At 45.9% G+C, this 21,734-nt stretch overlaps 1 protein-coding gene across 2 annotated transcripts in view; it reads left to right on the forward strand.

Annotated features, from left to right (window-relative positions):
* WNT7B (Wnt family member 7B) overlaps nt 1–21,734 on the forward strand; it is a 129,468-nt gene that overhangs the window by 74,307 nt on the left and 33,427 nt on the right. For both annotated transcript variants that reach the window (XM_035137569.2, XM_060275161.1), the window contains exon 2: nt 19,879–20,105. In XM_035137569.2, the coding sequence (XP_034993460.1) occupies nt 19,879–20,105 (227 nt within the window). The remainder of the gene's footprint in view (nt 1–19,878; nt 20,106–21,734) is intronic.

The raw sequence follows: 21,734 nt of genomic DNA on the forward strand, positions 1-21,734 counted from the left end.
TAGTAAAACAAAAAACAAAACCCAAAAACTCCCAGTAGCTGCCTCCTCTTCTGTCCTTTTCTTTGGCCCTTGGTTACTATTTCTGTTTGGTTCCTCTTGTTTCTTCTGCTAGATTGTGGCTTGGATTCCCTCCCATCTCTCTTCTGGGTCCCATTTTTGCTCTCCTCCTATATGAATAGAGTTGATATACCCCCAAAATTGTATTTCACTCAGTCAAGGGCCTAGCATGGGAATAACAGGGATGCTGTGGACCCAGGCACACAATTTTGAGGGGGCACAACCGGGCACTCCCACATAGGTGGCCAAGGGAGGCAGGCAAGGGGCGAGTCAGAGAAGAGGCACCAGCCCTTCCAGCGAGACCAGCAGGGATGTCCGTTCCATGTCCCTGCCTCCTATCATGCCACTCCCTGCCACCCCACCACTCCAGCTCCAGCTCCGCCAGCCTTGTGGTGACGATAAGACCCCTTGCCCCAGTCAAGCCGCCTTGGAAAGCTTGCAGGGTTCCTCTGGAGCACCCCAGTGCCTTTTCCAGCTCTTGGCCCAGCACTTCTCTTCTGTGGCAGCTGCCATGCAACAGAGCTGCCCCAACCAGGACACCCCCCTCAACAGCTGCCCCAGCGGCACTTCAGTCTCCGACATAAGGCCACTCGGACCTGGGACTGCCAGGCTTGGACGTGTGTTCCTGCGCAAGTGTTTGCAGGAGAGGCCGTGTTGCGTTTCTCACTCAGCCTGCCCCCAACTCAGCAGCAAGGGCTGAGCAGGCATGGCGGCTCCATTCATCCTCTGTGTCCCACCCCCGGCATGCCCTGCCTCCCCGTGCATGCGTGCACCCCCGGCAACCCATGATATGCTGCTGTACTTAAGACACAAATTAGGTGCATTACACAACACTGACAGTGGGAATTCCACGGCACAGCACTTGGCCTTGCTGCCTTAGAATGTTTCAGCACATGGATAGGGGAGAAGGCAAAATGAGAGGATTGATTTAATGGCTCTTGATGTTACAGCATCTCTTAATTTCTATGTGAGCATTCCATCATAGCTGCCAAGTTTTCCCTTTTCTCACGAGGAAGCCTATTCAGCATAAGGGAATTTCCCTTTAAAAAAGGGATAACTTGGCAGCTATGGCATTCCATGCTCTGGTAACAGGCCGACCTTTATTCTTGAGTATCAGATCTCTAGGAAGTAAAATCTGGTGGGCCTTAGGTCAGGGTCTTTTTTGTGATGGCACCACAACTGTGAAATGCTTGTTCCATGGTGGCCTGAAAAGCCATATGTTAGCTTTTGGTGATAGTTTGGGGGGGGGGGGGGGCGCAAAGCAGTTTTGCTCTGTTGGGTGTTGTTTTTTTTTAAAAAAGCTTTCAATTCTTAATTTATGTTTCTTAGTTTTTGCTGCAGCTTCCTTGATAGTTAAATTGGAAGATTCTCTCTTTGTGAATTGTTTGTATTGGCTACTGTGATATAATTGAATGGCATGTGTACTTTGAATGTTTTGAATGTTGTATTCTGCCCTGGGTGTTTCTTAAAAGAAAAGCAGTTAATATTATAAATAAACAGAGAATATACAGTAGTAGGCCAAAATCCATCTGACTCTTCAGAACAACATTAAGCTCATGCAACCTGAGAAAAGAGGGTTGCATTTTGAGGGTGGGGCTATAGCTTGATGGTAATACACATACAGTACTTTGCTTATGCACCGTGCAGGTTCAGTTTCTGGGCTGTGGAGGTTGGACAGAAAGTCACCTTTCTTACAGCAGCATTGCTACGGCTTGCCAGGGCTCTGAAGGTGTACTGCCAGAGTCAGTCAGGTGCTCCTGCTGATGCACCCACACATGCCTGGTCTTGCCACCACCTTACGTCAACCACTGGATCTCTCAGTAAGTGGTGTCAACTCCACTGTCAGGGGGGCCACTCTGTGTATCACCCCTGTTCCTGATTTCCAGTCAAAAAAAGATCTCTGTAGCTTGCTAGGAAGTACAACTGCTTTGGGGACGTGGGTGGTGCTGTGGGTTAAACCACTGTGCCCCTTGGGCTTGCCGATCGGAAGGAGGGCGGTTTGAATCCCCACGACGGGGTGAGCTCTGTCCCAGCTCCTGCCAATCTAGCAGTTCGAAAGCATGTCAAAGTGCAAGTAGATAAATAGGTACCGCTCCGGCGGGAAGGTAAACAGCGTTTCCGTGCGCTGCTCTGGTTCTCCAGAAGCGGTTTAGTCATGCTGGCCACATGACCCGGAAGCTGTACGCTGGCTCCCTCGGCCAATAGAGCGAGATGAGCGCCTCAACCCCAGAGTCATCCGTGACTGGACCTAACGGTCAGGGGTACCTTTACCTTTGCCTTTACAACTGCTTCGAGATCCTAGAGAGCCACTGAGAGATAGAGCAGCATAGGTAGGGGGCCAGCAGGGGGCCAGAGCTCCTGCAATATTTCTGATGATAGGGCTGCTCCCCAAGTTCTGTGGAAGCCAGGTGCACACGCCATGGGGCATCCACATGACACGTCAGCAAGCCCTGCGCGGCGGTGTGCGTGGGTGAAGTCAGAACACTGCAGGGCATGCTGACATCCTGCACTCATGCCATGGGGCTGACATCACATGGCCCTGGGCCACCCCAATTGGGGGACAAGGCTCACGTGGGGAGTGGCTTGGAATGGGGAAGGTGAGCCAGTGGCTAACTTGTTTTCTGTGGTTTCTAGGCTGGGTGTTTGATGTTGAATGATGCCTCACAGGTTTTCACAATTCTATGCAGTGTGTGGGGTGCTTCATGTCACCCACAGTGGTCTTCCTTCTTCTTGAGTTATAATTCCACCCATGCAGTTTCCTGTGTTCTCAAGCATGTGCTATCCTCAACAAAGTTAACTGTATTCATTGGTCTTTGGAAAATAGGTGTGGCAAACAGTGTTTTCAGCTGTTTGCCAGAATACTATCCTACCATGAATACTATCCTACCATGTTTAAACTGAATAGTCTATTAAAATACAATTTATGTTTAAACTGAATAAAAAAATTCCTTCAGTAGCACCTTAAAGACCAACTAAGTTTATATTTTGGTATGAGCTTTCGTGTGCATGCACACTTCTCAGACCAACACGGCTACCTACCTGTAACTAGAACTATGTTTAAACTGAATAGTCTATTAAAATACAAGGTAGGTTTTATGTTTAAACTGACTAGTCTATTAAAATACAAGGTAGGTTAGCTTAAAAAATGGGGCAAGAAAAGAGAGGTGATGTAATAATAGTCACCCATGAGGGCTTTTTTCAGGATTGATTTTCCTGAGATAACACTCACCATAAGGGGTGAATTACAAGCTGAAGTAAGTTGAAAGAGCACCAAGCAATACTGACAAAATTGGAAATTCTGACTTGAACCTCTTTTATCTTCAAATAAGTAACCCTGTAAATGAAAGCAGGATCTCTGGTATGCAAAGGTGGGTGAGGTGCATATTTCCTTAGAAACACAGAGTGACACGCAAATGACCCAAAATAGTTGATATAAGAATCTAGTTGATACATGCCATCTGTGTAGAAATTCCTCATCTGCATAGAAAGCGGTTATTTTATTCAGAAACGGACCCTGAAATAACTCATGAAGCTTAGCAGGAAAGACAAGCCTTCCAGTCATTTGGTGGTAAATCCAAGAACTGGTCCATACAAACAGCAAATAATATACTGTTATAGCTTTGCTGTGGGTGGGGGACGCCTAAACCATAGAAATTTGCTTATTTGGGATGTGAAGGGGAAAATAGCAGCTGCAGAGGAATCCCTGGGCTGGCTTATGCAAATCAGCATGCCTGGCTTAGTGAAGAGCAAATTTTGTTAACATGACGAAAAGGTGTTGATAGGCAATCAAAGAGGAATACTTTGGCCTGGGAAGTCAGATGTCACCAAAGTGATGGAGTGTGTGTTTGAAGTGACAGAAAATGAAATGGAAAAAAATAAAAATGAAAGGCACAAATACAGGATGGGTGACACCTGGCTTGAGAGCAGTACATGTGAAAAGGATCTAGGAGTCTTGGAAGACCACAAACTTGACACGAGTCAACAGTGTGATGCAGCAGCTAAAAAAGCCAATGCAATTCTGGGCTGCATCAATAGGAGTATAGCATCTAGATCAAGGGAAGTAATAGTACCACTGTATTCTGCTCTGGTCAGACCTCACCTGGAGTACTGTGTCCAGTTCTGGGCACCACAGTTCAAGAAGGATACTGATAAGCTGGAACGTGTCCAGAGGAGGGCAACTAAAATGGTCAAAGGGCTGGAAACAATGCCTTATGAGGAACGGCTTAGGGAGCTGGGTATGTTTAGCCTGGAGAAGAGAAGGTTAAGGGGTGATATAATAGCCATGTTCAAATATATAAAAGCATGTCATATAGAGGAGGGAGAAAGGTTGTTTTCTGCTGCTGCAGAGAAGCAGAAACGGAGCAATGGATTCAAGCTACAAGAAAGAAGATTCCGCCTAAACATTGGGAAGAACTTCCTGACAGTAAGAACTGTTCAACAGTGGAATTTGCTGCCAAGGAGTGTGGTGGAGTCTCCTTCTTTGGAGTTCTTTAAGCGGAGGCTTGACAGCCATCTGTCAGGAATGCTTTGGTGGTGTTTCCTGCTTGGCAGGGTGTTGGACTGGATGACCCTTGTCAGGGCTGTCTCAAGCAGGTCGGGCGCCAGGGCCGGCTCTAGGTAAGGTCCTGGTGGTGCGGTGCGCCAGGGCGCTGGGCCGGGAGGTGGGGCGCTGCGCGGCAAAGCAGCGCGGAAACCAGGCAGGGCGCTGCGATTGGGGAGGGGGGCGCCGGAGCAATTTATGCGCCTCAGCGCCAGGGCGCCCGACCTGCTCCAGACTGCCCTGTTGGGCGCCCTGTCGCTGAGGCGCGGAGATCGCTCCGGCGCCCCCGCCCTTACAGCATGGTTTCCGTGCGGCTTTGCCGTGCAACGCCCCCCTGCCGGCCCCGTGCCACCGGGACTACACCGGGCCTGGCTCTTGTGGTCTCTTCCAATTCTATGATTCTACGATCAGTCAAATCCTTATGTCAGGGACTGGACAGAGGAGGAATGGTGAAGGCAGCCTCCCCATCCTGACCCTTCCAGGAAGGAGGAAGAGGAAGACCATATAGATTTAGAACAGGGGTTTGAGGGAGGTCGCAGCTCAGAGGTAGATGAGGGGAAAGCTGGGAAATCATGGGAAAGACAGGACAACAACACCCAGCTGACATGTTGTCATTAGAGAGCATTCCAGACCCTCCATTTCACAGAACCTGGTGAGCCTTATAAGTAGGAGAGCAAAGAGCTGAAAGAGAGAGGGAACACAGCAGCACCCGTAGAGGAGATAAATGAGGAAGTGGGAGAGATGGGGGTGTGTGTGGAGATTCGCTCAGGACAACGCCATTATCCAAGAGGCTGGGTTCTATAGCCTCTCTCTGTGAAAAAGGGAGTTTTGAGCAAGAGTTGCTGGCAAGAACAAGCAGGAAGAAAGGCTGGGATCCATCCTTGGGAAGGCTGGCTGACTTGGAGAGATGCCTTGAACCCCAGGGCTGCACTGCTCTGTAGTGCAAGCCCCTCTTGAAATGGCCATGCAGTAAGATCTGGACACCCTCCATGCAGGTGAATAAACTACTGTATATTTTTAAAGCTACGGCAGTCTCCAACAAGTCTCAGTTCTCCAAAAGGACCATAGCTGTCATGTTTTACCTTTTCTCGCGAGGGAGCCTATTCAGCATAAGGGAACTTGACAGCTATGCCACAGACCCCAGGCGAGTGCCGGGAACCCCACGGGCTCCTGCCGCTGCTTGGCAGAGAGAGGGGGAGGCACCCGACTTTTGTAACAATACTAAAACAGTACCACTTCAGACAGACTGTGGAATCACCGTATCGAGTGCTCCTTTGTATTTAAACTGCAATGAAAACAAAAGCTCAACTACACATAGACAAAGAGGGAAAGGATTGTAGCTTAGCTTTCTTCCTTAGATGTTTCTCCCTAAGATTCTGGTGGAAAGTTGCTTTAAAGAACACACTGCAGCCACCCATTTATGCAGAGGGGGAAAACAGGGTGTGGAATGGGCCTTGCTGCATAGGACTATTGGGCTTAACATGAAGACACTGGGATGCCCTAACATGGATTGTAAGGGTTGGGTGGGGAAGCCTCCTAGGGGCCAAGGATTCTGTTCTCATCAACCACATTTTCTGATTTGTATTTGTTTTCCCAAGCAAAGTGATGAAAGGATTTGTTGCTATGATCACACCCTCTCTAATATGTAAATCAGGGATGGCCAGCTGGGTCCCTGTGAGCTTTCTCTGGCGATTGAAGGGATTTATTTCCCCACTCCCAGGTCTCTGATATCCATTCACAATTTTAATCAAAACATTGGTGCATTTATTTATATTAAAAAGTACCCTCTCTTGTACTTGCCAGAAACATAAAATTGCTTTCTAAAGTTCTGAGGGACAGAAATAGACATTTAGGGTAGAACTAAACACTGCCTTGGCATATGTGTGTTTTGGTGGTAAAAACGATGCAGGAAAAGGATTTTCAGGGGAGAATCCGCAAACAAGGCAGAGTGCACAACTCTTCTCCCACTCACTCGGTCCCCCCCCCCCCCATGACTAGGCTTACTTTCCTACCCCCTCATCTACAGCCAAGTTCGTTTGAATCAGAATGGAGTGTGGAGAACAATCGGATGGGGGGCGGGAAAATTAAGAATCACTCCCCTTTCACCTTTTGATTCTCTCCTGGGAACAAACCAGTCATTTGCAGAAAAAGGCAAATGCAGGCTGGAGAATCCCATGTTTTCTTCACATTACCTGTAGTTCTACTGTTATTTTAAAATCTCTTTGGAGTGTTTATTTCTAATGTAACGCCCTGATCATTTGTATTTTCCCTTATATCTTCCTGCTCTTTCCCTTGTGGTCAGGGCTGTCAACGGGGAAGGGAACAAGGGGTACACCTGTACCAGGCCCCAAGGCAACAGGGCCCCCAGACTCTTAGCTTTCATGTCTTTAAAAAAGAAAGGGAAGTCAGACATTTCTAATGGATGTAAGTTATAAAACAAAGTGTGGAGACACTCTAAGGATTTGGCAATTGACAAGCAACACCATTGCTAAAGACACTTAATTGCTGTTGCTAAGCATTTAGAGGAAATAATGCTGATGATTCCTACCTGGGAGTAGCAGAAAAGAAAGCAGAAACTCCTTGTTGCTGCTAACTTGATGCTGGACAGATGATGAAATCAAGGTACTTTTCTTTGAGCACTTCCCTTGTTCCCACATTATTTCATTCTTTCTCCACGTGTGGTGCCTTGCAGAATAAAACACAATTGGCTGGCTCTGCTATGTTCTAATTAGAAGTTATTTAAAATAGACGAGGTTTATTTCCTACTGAGAAAAATTTGTGACCCCCCCCCCCGAATTCCCATATCCTCCTCATACTAGTGTGCTTGCCATCACTGGGCTATTATTAGTCACGAATACAGTCACGAATTAGCAAATTCAGCCATAAATTAATTAAACACCTTACAGCTGCAGTAAGTTAACACTCCTTTGGCCTTTTTTGTCTATATAATGATTTTGTGTGTGCGTTTATCAATGTGTGTGTGTGTGTATAGCATTGCTGAGAGTTGAGAAACTGCATACATTTGTTGTTCCTCCCGAGGACACAAGGCTGTGTACATTGTTTTCCCTTCCCCCACCTTTTAATTTTCAGAAATTGAGTCCTCCTCACAGAGGGCACCTGTTGCAGTGAGATCATCAAGACTGACCTCACTGTTTGTGTGGGTGGGAGCGATTGGATAGCCACAACAACCCGATTGGTGGTCCCTCCGTTGCTGGGCAGATCTGGCCAATGGATAATTTTGTGTATTAACCGAGGGACCTTTATATACCGCTGCACGTTGTGTACAGCTTCCTCTTTCGCTTCGTGCACTGGATCACCCGCCCACCCTCCCTATATTTAGGGTCTTACTATGACCTTGCTATGCTGTCGTGGGTCGTCTGTTTTTGGGACAGGGGCCCGGTAGGAATTTTCCCATTTGGCTGATTGGCTGGTGCCTTTTGGGTTTTGCCTGCCACGTAGCAAATCATCACAACTTTGTAAGGTTTGGCGGTTAAGCATTGGTTCAAGGTCGTCTGGAGTGGGGGGTGGTGGTGGAATTTTTTTACAGTGGTACCTCGGTTTACAAACACAATTGGTTCCAGAAGTCTGTACTAAACCTGAAGCGTACTTAACCTGAAACTAACTTTCCCATTGAAAGTAATGGAAAGTGGATTAATCCGTTCCAGACAGGTCCGCGGAGTACTTAAACTGAAAATACTCAAACAGAGGCGTACTTAAACCGAGGTATGACTGTATATATGTTGGAAGCTGCCCAGAGTGGCTGGGGCAACCCAGTCAGATGGGCAGGGTATAATTAATAAAATTATTATCATGGAATAGGATGTTCCTATTTTCATTGGAGAAATGTTGAAGGGTGTGACTTTATTGTACAGTATATGTTCATTAATATACCTGTGTTTGTATGCAATTGTGCCTAATAGACATTGTTTTGCCAGAGGTCCCCCTAATATAATCATTTGTGTATGTTCTTTTCACAAATATATGCCTTTTTATGGAGCCTTTCCTCTATATGCATTTTTGTATTTTTTCTTTCAAGATTCAGACAAGTTGCACATTTCAAAGGAGAGTTAGGTTTTGAGTTGCATATTGTTCTCAGAAGTACAAATTAGGCAGATTCACATTAAGATGTGAACCAAATTGTCCCCCATCTCTGTGGCTGGATCTAGACACATCAAAGAAGCACAGTGGTACCTCTAGTTATGAACTTAATTCACTCTGGAGGTCCGTTCTTAACCTGAAACTGTTCTTAGCTAGAGAAGTGCTTTTGCTAATGGGGCCCCTTGCTGCCGCTGCGCCACCGGCACATGATTTTCGTTCTCATGGCTCCTCCTCATCCTGGAGAGTAGTGACTAGTGGGAAGAACCACAGGGTTCTGTCTTGGGCCCAGTCTTGTTCAACATCTTTATCAATGACTTGGATGATGGGCTTGAGGGCATCCTGAGCAAGTTTGCAGATGACACCAAATTGGGAGGAGTGGCTAATACCCCAGAGGACAGGATCACACTTCAAAATGACCTTAGCAGATTAGACAACTGGGCCAAAGCAAACAAGATGAATTTTAACAAGGAGAAATGTAAAGTACTACACTTGGGCAAAAAAAATGAAAGGCACAAATACAGGATGGGAGACACCTGGCTTGAGAGCAGTACATGTGAAAAGGATCTAGGAGTCTTGGTAGATCACAAACTTCACATGAGTCAACAGTGTGATGCAGCAACTAAAAAAGCCAATGCAATTCTGGGCTGCATCAATAGGAGTATAGCATCTAGATCAAGGGAAGTAATAGTACCACTGTATTCTGCTCTGGTCAGACCTCACCTGGAGTACTGTGTCCAGTTCTGGGCACCACAGTTCAAGAAGGATACTGACAAGCTGGAACGTGTCCAGAGGAGGGCAACTAAAATGGTCAAAGGGCTGGAAACAATGCCTTATGAGGAACGGCTTAGGGAGCTGGGTATGTTTAGCCTGGAGAAGAGAAGGGTAAGGGGTGATATGATAGCTATGTTCAAATATATAAAAGGATGTCATATAGAGGAGGGAGAAAGGTTGTTTTCTGCTGCTCCAGAGAAGCGGACACGGAGCAATGGATTCAAGCTACAAGAAAGAAGATTCCACCTAAACATGAGGAAGAACTTCCTGACAGTAAGAGCTGTTCAACAGTGGAATTTGCTGCCAAGGAGTGTGGTGGAGTCTCCTTCTTTGGGGGTCTTTAAGCAGAGGCTTGACAGCCATCTGTCAAGAATGCTTTGATGGTGTTTCCTGCTTGGCAGGGGGTTGGAGTGGATGGCCCTTGTGGTCTCTTCCAACTCTATGATTCTATGAGATACAGGATGAGGCAGTCCTGTAAATGCCACTCAAAAAACTCAACAATTATGCAAACCAAGATTTGTATTGGATTGCATATTAACTAGATCCGGCCCAGGTCATATTGGCGAAATACAAAATGGTTCTTCCCCTGTCCAGATAAGAAGGGGTGAGTGATGATCTCCCCCAGGAACTAGGGAGGAGGAAAATCTACATTGGGAACAAGGATGGGCGGCAGTGGCGGTGGTGGTGGTGGGGTTGGGGGTTGGAATCAAATCGGCCTTACCTGACAGTTGAAAAGGTAATCAAAGGCCATTGTGGGAGTGTCTGTGCTGTAAATCATGCCAAGTGGGTACAGAATCCAGGAGACCCCATAGGGTGACCCCCTAGGGGTGGGAGGAGACCAGCAGTGCCTCTTATTTGCTGTGAGGCTGCTGTAGAGACAGGGTTAGGCGGGGGCAGATCTGGTCTCCAAGGAGTTCATTGCAGCACTCGCTGCCAAAAAGGTGGCAGCAGCAGCAGCAGCAGCAGCAGCAGCAGCAGCAGCAGCAGCAGGTGATGCATTCTTTGGAGGTCGGATTTGCTGTCCCTGTGGATCCTGCCATCTGAGGTGGTCACCTCCCATTGCATTATGGGTGGGCCAACACTGGCATTTACAGCTGAAGCCCACGTTAGCACCACTGGAAGTCTGCTGAGGCTGTTTAATAACTGGCGTTCACTAGCCGAGCTGGTTGTGTGAATGGGCATTACATTTCCATTGCTTCTAAAGTGAATAAGTTTTTGTTTACATCTCATGTAAATACCCTCAAGAAAGAAACTTTCTCCTCCTAATGAATCTCAGAAATGATGCTCACTGCAGAAGACACATGAGCCTGGAGATTCGGCTCAGAGTCAGAGCCACAACTAGGATCACCCCACCACAGTGCAATATGGAGCAAGCTTACTGGATTTCCATGTCATCATTGCATGTGCCAACAATGATTTCTTGAAGCCTGAAGTGGAAAACAAAATTGAAAGCACAAAAACATATGCAGATGAAATCTAGAGCCAGAGGAGCTTCTGCCAATGCTCGGCCACTTATGTATGCTCAGAAATATTTACTTAGGAATTCTTAATTAAATAAACCATCCAGTAGTCAGATCCTATTTCAGATGTGTCACAGTGCCACCACAAAATATATTAGCCACTCTTTGTCTACACATGCCATTGAAGAGTATGTTTTCTCTTTACTCTGCTAAGTAATTGAGCTGGACTGCCCCTTCTGTTGATGGAATGTGTGTATGGCTAGCTTCCTTCAGTCCATGCCTTGTACTCATTCTTTGCCCACAGTGATTGACGCTTTCTGACAGATAGAAGTAGCACCTCAGTAATCCTGCAAGAGCCCATTGTGTATACTAATGCTCCAAAACTCAGTGACTATATAAGCAGACGTACATATCCTGCTACAAATGCCAGCAGCCTCTGGTGTGTCAGGCTAGAGACCTTTCTCAGCCCTGCTGCCTGACAGATCCCTTGAACTGGAGATGCCAAGTACTGAACCTGGTCCTTTCTGCATGTAAAGCATGTTTCCCCTCCATGCATTGGGGGGTTAGAGTTACCCAGAGACATACCTGGAGGTTGGTGCAACCGGCACCTGCCGAGGACGCAGGTCTAGGGGTGGTGGTGCAAAAATTAGCCCCAAAATCAGCCTCCAGTTATGTGTGTGAGCAGGGCCGGCGCGTCCATTAAGGCGAACTAGGCAGTTGCCTAGGGAGCCAAAATGGAGGGGGTACTGGCCAGCCTGCCCCCCACCCCCCGCCGCCTGCCGCCGTGCCCAGAAGGGAGAGCGAGGGCTCCGGCAGCGCCTTCCCTCTCCACCAGCACAGCGAGCAAGAGCGTGGCAACGCACCGCCGGGGCTGCAGGCAGGCAGGAGAGCGCCTGCCGCGGCACCCAGAAGCTCTGGGCTGCAACAGGCACTCGCGGAGGCTGGGAGTGCCACGCCCCACCACCCGTGGCACCCCACCTGGGGCTGGGGAAGGGACCTGGCAGGCAGGGCCGCCTTCGCACCTCTCCGCCTCTGGGGCCGCCTACCTCCCGCGACGGCGGGAGAGTGAGCGGGGATGAGGGGCGCGGCGCTGGAGTGGCGTGGGACTCTGCGTGACCTTCCAGCACTCCGGTTGTAGACCCTCGTGCCTGCCCGCCCCGCCTGCCCTGGTCCCGCTGCCTTGGGACTCCCCGCGCGGGACAGGAGGCGAAGTGGGCGGCCCGTGGCCCTCCCGGGAGCGGCAGCTGCCCGCGGGGGGGGCAGGTTGAGGAGGGTTGGGGGGGCGTGCACTAATCGAGGTGGAGGGTGGCGGCAGAGCTGTGGGGCTTGGTGGCTGGTTGCGCCCTACCGGCCATCTGGTGGTGTGCAGGGAGGGGGGAGGTCGCTCCCTGGGGCGCCCCTGGGGGGCCGGCGCCCTGTGTTTGAAATATGATTGGCGGGGGGGGGGCAGAAGGTGATCTCGCCTAGGGCGCAAAAAACCCTAGCACCGGCCCTGTGTGTAAGGTTGTGCATTTCGACAAGAACTGGGAGCTAAGTGGTAGGAATAAAGGCAAGGCGATATGAAGGTCGACTGCTGGAGACTATGGAGTGTGTGAGATATAGGTGTGTGGCAGTGTGCTGCCACTGTTGCAGTGAGATCAAACATGGGAGGAGCTTCCCCTACACCGTGGCACAAAAGTGTGCGAATTTTTTCACCCTTCCTCCTCGCCGCGCCTTCACTTCAGATGCTTTGAGTACTTTGGTTGCATAAAATGTAGTAATTTCTAATGTAGCCATTGGAGTAAAGTGATTTGAGGGTCAGGGGGTGTCGATACAGTTCCTTGCCAAGGTTGCCAGGGAGTTATCACAGATTGAGGTGAATTTGTAGGAATTGTTATGCAAGTCAACATTTTCAAGGGTGGAAGGAATTTCTTTGCCTCTTCCTTAAGGTGGTTGAGTTGGTGGCAAGGAAAAATAAAACATTCCATCCCCTTTATTTCTAAGTACATCTTTTCTTGGTGTCATTTACTTTTTTTGTTGTGTTGCTGTTTATGATTGCCATTCTAGCAGCTATAAGAACTATCTTCCACTTTATGCAGCCACTGGGATACACCAGTATTCCCTGAACAGATCATTTAGGCTTGTTGGGGATAATTTGAATTCAGCCAAATATAAACCAATATTCCCAATGGGGAAGACATAAAACATGAATTGAAATGGTGCATTTTCAAATATCTCAGGGACATGATCCAGGGAGTAGCAACTTAGCTGTAGCTTCCTGGCATGGAGACACACCCCTCTTGATTATAATGTACATAACTGTGTAAGGTATGAATCTGAGAAAACTGACCCTAAGAAGGCATTTAAGTCCCCCTGAGCACAGAATCAGTGTCCCTTCCCCTTCCTTCATGCTGTAAGTAAGATTTAAATGCCTCTCTAGTGTTGTAGTAGAACCTTAACATTAGATCTTCCATCTCCACATGGAGATGTACGTAGTCTATAATTCCATAAACTATTAACTGGGGATGGAATTCATATATCCTGAGCAGTATTATATCACATAGTAACCTGAATCCAATGAATTTGATTTTTTATATATCAAAAATATTATAATATGTTTCAGGCTTGCTGACTCTGCAAAGATATTGTGGGGGCTGACACTCAGCTTCCATGGCCAGTGGCTCCTCCACTTCCTCCGCCTTCTGCCACTGCCACAGGCATAGCTGCCAAGTCTCCCGTATTCCCCGGGAAATCCCCGTTTTTCCAGCTGTTCCTAGCTGAAAAAACGGATTTTTTTGTTTTTCCCCAAAATGGCGTGGCGGCCATTTTGGAACTGGGCGGAACATGCTCAGAAGCGACTTTTGATGCTGCTCTGCCCAGTTCCAAAATGGCTGCAGTGCGACTTCTGGCACGGTGGCCATTTTGGAACTGGGCAAAGCAGCATCAAAAGTCACTTCTGAGCATGCCCCGCCCAGTTCCAAAATGGCGGCAGTGCTATTTCCGGCCCAGTCCCTTATTTCTCTGACAGCAACTTGGCAGGTATGGCCACAGGTCAGGGGCTGCTTCCCCTATGTGGCAGGAGAAGGAGGAGCCTTCAAACCCCTGGCTCATGCAACTGCACATGGTAGCGTCACATCTGGGCAACATGCCCAGATGAACATTGAGGGGGCCCGCTCCCCACTAACAAACATTGGAGGCGCTCAAAGGGGTTCAGCCCCATGGAGTCTGCACTGCTGATGTGCTCCTACATTCTGGCACAAAGAGTTATTTCAATGAATTAATTCTTTATCCCACCATTCAACCAAATTGAATTATCAAAGCACCCTCGATTGAACTGGTTAGCCAAAGTGAATAAAAACTCAATATTTTAACAAGGAGAGCCAAGTCAGCAGGGTGGGGAATGGTTAGAGCATGCCCAGAAGGGAACCTTGCCTAATAAGGGGGCGGGGAGAATCATAGAATCCTAGAGTTGGAAGAGACCACAAGGGCCATCCAGTCCAACCCCCTGCCAAGCAGGAAACACCATCAAAGTATTTTTGACATATGGCTGTCAAGCCTCTGCTTAAAGACCTCCAAAGAAGGAGACTCCACCACACTCCTTGGCAGCAAATTCCACTGCCAAACAGCTCTTACTGTCAGGAAGTTCTTCCTAATGTTTAGGTGGAATCTTCTTTCTTGAAGTTTGAAGAAAGAAGTTTCCACCTAAACATTAGGAAGATTGTTGCAGGGGAAAAACTCTCTGTGGGTTCTACCGTAGACCACCATATTTTGTCTACCTTCATGGGAAAATGCCACTTTTATATTGCTGGGCTTTTTGTAAATGCGGGTGGGTGGGTGGGTAGGTAGGTAGGGGAAACACACAAAAATTGAGAGAAATCTAGTTGTTGACCCCTTCAACCAACCTGTGATATTTCCACATTTAAAAAAGGTTCCATGTGATTTGCCATGGGGAGAAGCCAGGCTAAAACCATTTTGGTTAACATGTTCAGTAATGTTGGGGGGGGGGGGAAGGGGGCACCCAGAGGTGTAGTTACCCCAATTGCATTTTGAATTGGTACATTCCATCAAGAGCCGTACAATGTGGAATTTGGCTCCAATTCAAGTAACTAATAAAATCTGGAGTTCCTTCAACTTTTGTTTTAGGTCAACTTCTGTTTGCAACACTAAAAAGATGAGGGAGTGGTCATTAGTTCAGTTGATGATAAACCAAATAGCTCTCTACTTTCCCCCAGTCACTTATTGCTATTGATACCCAAGCTGTATAGCTTAGTCTGATGCTTTTACGCAGTGTAATCTGGTCACACATGGCACTAGAAGTCTTGATAAAACATGGCATTTAGGATTTCCTCTGATAAAAAAGGATATTGCACTGTGAGGAAAGATTAAATAGGTGCCAGTGCCAAAATACAGCACATTAATCTGTTTTTCAGCTGCTATGAAGCAAAAACACTCTAAAATCCAGCTGCAGATGTAGCTCACAATATGCCAAGACCTAAATGTGCAACATACCACATGAGAATGTGTGACAAACAAAATGAGGAAGCCTGCAAGGAATAGCTTAGGAGGAAGCCTGAAATTGTTAGGCATATTTATTTAATATAAATAAAGAATTTTCCAAACCTCAGTCTCATGACTCAGCATTTCTGCTGGCAATCATTTATGGCAACCACTTAAGAGTGAGATAAAAGCAAAGTTGGAGGATATATTGGTAAGGCTGAGCCAAAAGAGGATTAAGACCCCACCCCCAACAACAGCCATACATTTTTAAGGGAACTGAATGCCTTATATTTTGTATATATTTGTCTAGTATTTTCTAGCTCTGTGGGAATCTAAAGTTAGAACACAGTGAATAGGTGGGCAGGTTTGCATGGGAGCAAGTAGTCATTTGGGCACCCTGAGCCCAGACCACCTATGGCTTAAAAACAAGCCAATTGGAAGCCAAGGACATTTATTGTCTAAGGACAGGTGCTTGCATGCTGCATTGTGAGGATGCATGTGAAGCTTGCATTTTGAGCAAATAGGACATGAAGTTATTGAGCAAAGCCACAGGTACCTATTCTATATACACAAATTTCTTCTTTGAATGACAGCTGCCTCCTCTGCAGCAGCACCTTCAAAGCTATGCCTTGCCTGAATCTCTGCATTCCATTCTGGTTTTGTACATGAGCCATCATGAAGCATACTCTGTTGGCATTCATGATTAAGTGAGTTGATCAGCAAATATTATTTTTGTATTATGTTAGTCACTGAGAATGGCATTGCAATAATGCTTTGTATGGGACTGTAATGCTTTGGAATTTGATTTGATTGCCTGTAAAATAAGCACAAACTTTATTCTCCCTCTGATCACTGAAATCACCCAAAAAGGTGATTTCAGTGATCTGGAACTGGAAATGTTATATCCGGTTAAGTAGCTAAGCGCCTGACCTCTGAATCATAGAAGCCCTGGGGTTTCAAGAGCCACTGCTATGAACTCTCTAGTTTGTGTAAATTTTGTCAGTTATGACTAGTACTTTAATTGCTATAAAGCAGTGTATCAGTGTATTATTGTCAAGAAACAGGGATGGCCTTATAAACTGCCTACATCACCAGGACCATAATACTTTTTGGGGGATGTCAGTTCCATTTCAGATACAGATGTGAGAGATGCTACATAACAGTCATACATGGACATTCATCACTGCATTCATTCATTCATTCATTCAATCAATCAATCAATCAATTCATTCATTCATGGACTGCAGCATCAAATGGCAGCTTCTATATGTGAATAAGCCATTGCAGAACATGGAGGTAAGCTGGCTTCTCTATACATGGAGCAGAATTAGGTAGTAGAGATCTAAGTTGGTAGAATGGTCTGCACCACTTCAGACTACAGGTGTGTGATCATATTCTTTTAAGTCTCCCTTTTGTTAAACAAACAGCCTTCCCGTATAGCAGAGAGGAGAGTGACCTATGGCCTTCACTCTTGAGATGCTAAACTTTGACTGCTGGGGAGGATTTTTTGGTCTGTTTTATGTAGGGGAGCAGTAAAAATGAAATTGCTCCCTCCATGCACAGTACAGAGTGGGACAATCTACCATTTCAAGCCTCTGTCACCTGATTCTGTTCCATTTGTAGATCCAGCCCTGGAAGTTTCATGTTGACTTTTGTTTTTAAATTATTCTTTTTGTAAGCTACTTTGAGTGACTGCTATTGGAAGGGTGGTATAGATATAAATAAATACAATGCTCTCAGTGCAGCCAGTTCACACATTCAGCTATGGGACATCAAGAGATGTACATACACTATGTGAAGCAGCCTGGTTGTTGGCCTCAGTAAGTGTGATGCTACTCAGAAGCATGTATGGCTATGGAAGGTGGGAAAGTATAAGAGGGACAAATGAAGCTGCCTTATATTGAAACAGATATGGCAATTGGTCCATCTAGCCTAGTACCTGGTCTTCTGAGGTCTCAGGCATGTTTCTGCTACTGAAGATTATTTCAAATTGGAGGGATTTTGAATATGAGCTGGGGGTGGAACCCAACCTTTTGCCTGAAAAGTGTATGGTCAGTCACTGATGTCTTAGGTCCCCTATAGTGAAAGTAGCAAGGATAATAAAGAGAGCCTAGGGGACCCTAAAATGGGTTAGAAGCAAGAATGCATGAGCATCAGCTGATCAAATGATCAGAGATTAGGTCTCATGTACCGTTGTGAAAGAATGGAAGGCAGGGCCTCCAGCAGGAAGCATCTGCTGGAAATAGAAGACCTATTCACTCTTCCAGTGCATAGACAATGCTTCATCATGACAGTGCCATCTTGGTGTGGTTTCCAACAATACACAAAGTACAACAATATATACAACACAATAAAAATTAAAAGCAGCACAATTCATAAAATAAACAATAGAGCAAAAGCATGAAAACAATTAAGCCAGTCTGCAGGAGGCCCTGGCGAGTACCAGGACCAGGCCTCATCAATCTGAATCCTTAACAGGTCCAAGAATCCCAGAATCCAATGTAACAATGAACATGTTAATATTCCGTTTGCATTTCTTTAATGCCTAAACCTGCTGCTGGGAAAAGGAACTTCAAAATGGATATGGTTATTCCCTATAACAGGCGTCCCCAAACTCGGCCCTCCAGATGTTTTGGGACTACAACTCCCATCATCCCTAGCTAACAGGACCAGTGGTCAGGGATGATGGGAATTGTAGTCCCAAAACATGTGCCCTATAACTTTTCAACACTTGCATTTGCACAGTTCACTGTACTAATATACAAGGGCTCCAAGACTGGCCAAGGACTCCACTACTTAAAACACTCCCATTTTCACTTTTCGCAAAGCACAAGGAAGCTTAGAGGTTGCATAAGACATCCCTCAAGTTCACATCACACACCTTGTCTCTACCTGGCTAAGGCGTCCGTCAAGGATGCCTTGCTCTAAAGCACAACCTTGAAAATGACATTACATATATTGTGTTGTGTTTCAGTCTCTGCCGCAAGCTTTTTCTCTTCTTTTATTTGCTGCATGTAGCTAATGGATGGTGGACTTGCAGCACTGGTGCCATGAATGGTGTGGGCAATGAGAGTACCCATGACTCATATCTAGTGAAAAACCTTATCTTATAATGCTGAATAAAGACATTCCATCTAAACAAAAAGTTGTCCTGTCTGATGTTCTGTGCTCTCAAACTTGTTAGTTTAGCCAACAACATCTGTTGTAGCACTCTGTAATGGATGGGAAGTCATTAGATCCCCATTAGTTTCAATGGGTCAGTTCTGCGTCAAACTTAGTTAAGTGCCACCTCTACAATTCAAGCTTCCTCTCCAACACTGTGCTGCTGTTTGATCTTCAGCTCTGGATATTAGAATGGAAACCACTGCAAGGCTCATAGTATTGTAGTGCAGACATTGCATTTTATGGAATGAGCTCCCTATGGAGATCTGGTGATCACTGACGATGAGGTGCTTTCACAGACAATTAAAGGCCTTTTAGTTTTCTACAGCATTTCTTGACTATTGAGTACTTTATTGGTTCTGGTTGCTTTAGTTGTTGAAATTATATGACTATATGGATGTTCTGTTATTTATTTATTGTAAGTAATGTACATTGTGAACTGCTTTGAGATAAGTGAAAAGCAGTATATAAGTTTTTAAAATAATAAATAAAGCAGCACAATCTCTTGCTCTGGAGTTAAAGCCATAGCTTAGTCCTCCTGGTTCATTTTGAAGCACAACTTGTTTCCAGCAGGGGCCAGCTCCCCTTTGCTAAGGGTATCGCAGCCTCAGAACTGTTTATCATTGAGATAGCATATTGCAGAAGACAAAAACTTTAATGAAAATTGTATGTGTGTCTGCTGCAGTTATTGAAAATAACGTTTACTCTGTCTGAACGTTTGAGACACTTCTGTGAAAAGTTCCAACCATTTTCCAGGTCTGAAAAACCTGACTCTGAAATTTGTGCTCACAAGCTCCTATTAATCATTCATCACCTCATGTTTATAATAATGAGCGTGAATGTTGGTTGAATAAAGTCATCCCCTACTTTTTATGTTGTGGTTTAAAATTAGAAAGGGATGAACTGGCTTGAAAGCATTTTGCAGCGAGGCGGAGCCAGTGCCCACTAAACTTAATCTGCCCTTCAGTTAGCAAGATTTCCAAAAATCCAAATCAGATTTTTAATATCTATTTCTCACATCTCCCCATTCCCTCGTATGATCACAGGCAGAAGCTGGAAGTGCCAACGTTTTGTAAGACAGATTGCACATGTGGTAACTCTGGCCCAAGCAAAACTAGGCATTACCGAAAGTCATGCAAGGTTTCCAGCCCCACTGCCAGACCAGAGAGGTTGGGATAAGTGTGCGTAATTATAGGAGCCCCCTTCCAGCCCTTTTGCTCTTAGCCAGTTGCCTTGTCCAGCATGCTATGCTATCAAGGAAATGGAATTAATGGCTTCCATTAGCTCTAATGCTTCTTCTCTGCTTTTCTTTAGAGCTTTGTCATCTGTGGTGGCTTTAGGAGCAAACATAATCTGCAACAAAATCCCAGGCTTGGCCCCTCGGCAGCGAGCAATCTGCCAGAGCCGTCCGGATGCCATAATAGTGATCGGAGAAGGGGCCCAGATGGGGATCAATGAATGCCAGTACCAGTTCCGATATGGCAGGTGGAACTGCTCAGCACTGGGAGAGAAAACAGTCTTTGGTCAAGAGCTTCGAGTAGGTAAGGGATTCCTTCAAGTAATGTTGGAGAGGAAAAGCATATTAACAGGCATATAATAGATGCCAAATGTAACTATCATAGATCAGATATCCTCTTTCTTTCTTTCTTTCTTTCTTTCTTTCTTTCTTTCTTTCTTTCTTTCTTTCTTTCTTTCTTTCTACATGTTAATGTAAAGGTAAAGGTAAAGGGGCCCCTGACCATCAGGTCCAGTCGTGCCCGACTCTGGGGTTGCGGCGCTCATCTCGCTCTATAGGCCGAGGGAGCCGGCATTTGTCCGCAGACGGCTTCCGGGTCATGTGGCCAGCTTGATGTGGCCAGCTTTGATGTGCTTTCAAACTGCTAGGTGGGCAGGAGTTGGGACCGAGCAACGGGAGCTCACCCCATTGCAGGGATTCGAACCACCGACCTTCTGATCAGCAAGCCCTAGACTCTGTGGTTTAACCCACAGCGCCACCTGGGTCCCAACATGTTAATGTGGGAAAGTCAAATGTCAGTATATTGGCACAGATTAATGAAACCAAGTGGCATAACTCTTGGACATATGCAATTTAGACCCTTAGGAACCCTATTTTAAATTGTGTGAGGTATTTTCCCTTTACCCCAGAAAGCTCTTCAGTACTGAGCCTGTGTAGTCCTAGTGCCTGTTCCTTTCTCTTAACATCCTAGATTCTTCCTTTTGGTGCAAAGGGCATCAATTCATATGTAGATTAGAAATATCCATTCATGTGAATTGGCCCTGGAGTCTCCACTATGCTATATTAGTAGTGATCTGCAAGTCTCATGGGCTCATTTTGAAATTGGAACTGGTAACTGACTGGACTGCTTCCTTAGAATTGCCACAGACATTTTTAAAAAATGAATTTGAAGCAAATTTGGGGTTCCATATTGCCATGGCAATATTGGAGCCAATCATGGGGAAGGGTTTTCTTCTTTTTTGTGTGTGTTGGTAATATGCCGGTAGCATGTGAACATGGACCTAATATTGTACTAGTATGGAAAATGGCTGTGTTTGCTGGAAGATGATGGTCTTCACATTCAAAGTTTCAGGGTGAACAACTGTTGATTATATCTCTGGTAAGAATTGGGCTTTTTTTCCATCCCTGGACTACATTAACCGAAATATTCACCAAGTTTGTGAACTTGTTCAGTGAACCTGGGGAACTCCCAAAAATGTCTGACTCTGATTGATGTGGTGCTTGGTGGCTTTTTATGGTTTAAACCAAACTCAGACTAAACATGGGCATTTCAGCTGTGTTTTGCTTTGGGATTGTAGGTTCATCTTAAGCCAAAGCAGGAGGTTAAGTAGAGGGGTAAGAAACCACAAGAATAATAATAGCTGGGGAAAGGGGACTCTTGAACACCTTCAGAGGAATGTAGGTTCTGCAGATTTTCAGTAATTTATGATTAAAAGACTGATTGAATAATTTAAGGGTTAGACTCTGATCTGCTCCTGTGATAACAGATTGCTTTAAGTTAAGTTTGGTGGCCTAATCTCTGCCCCACAAGCAATTTTTTTCCTGCCTTCCCCAAGACCCCGCAGATTTTGGAAGAAGTGGAAAAAGAGAAGAAAAAGAAAGTCAACACAGTGTTGGGGTGGGCAGAACCTGCAAACCAGCCCTCTCCCAAATT

Source organism: Zootoca vivipara, chromosome 5 (genome assembly GCF_963506605.1).
Source record: "Zootoca vivipara chromosome 5, rZooViv1.1, whole genome shotgun sequence".
In the NCBI taxonomy this organism is placed as follows: Eukaryota; Metazoa; Chordata; class Lepidosauria; order Squamata; family Lacertidae; genus Zootoca; species Zootoca vivipara.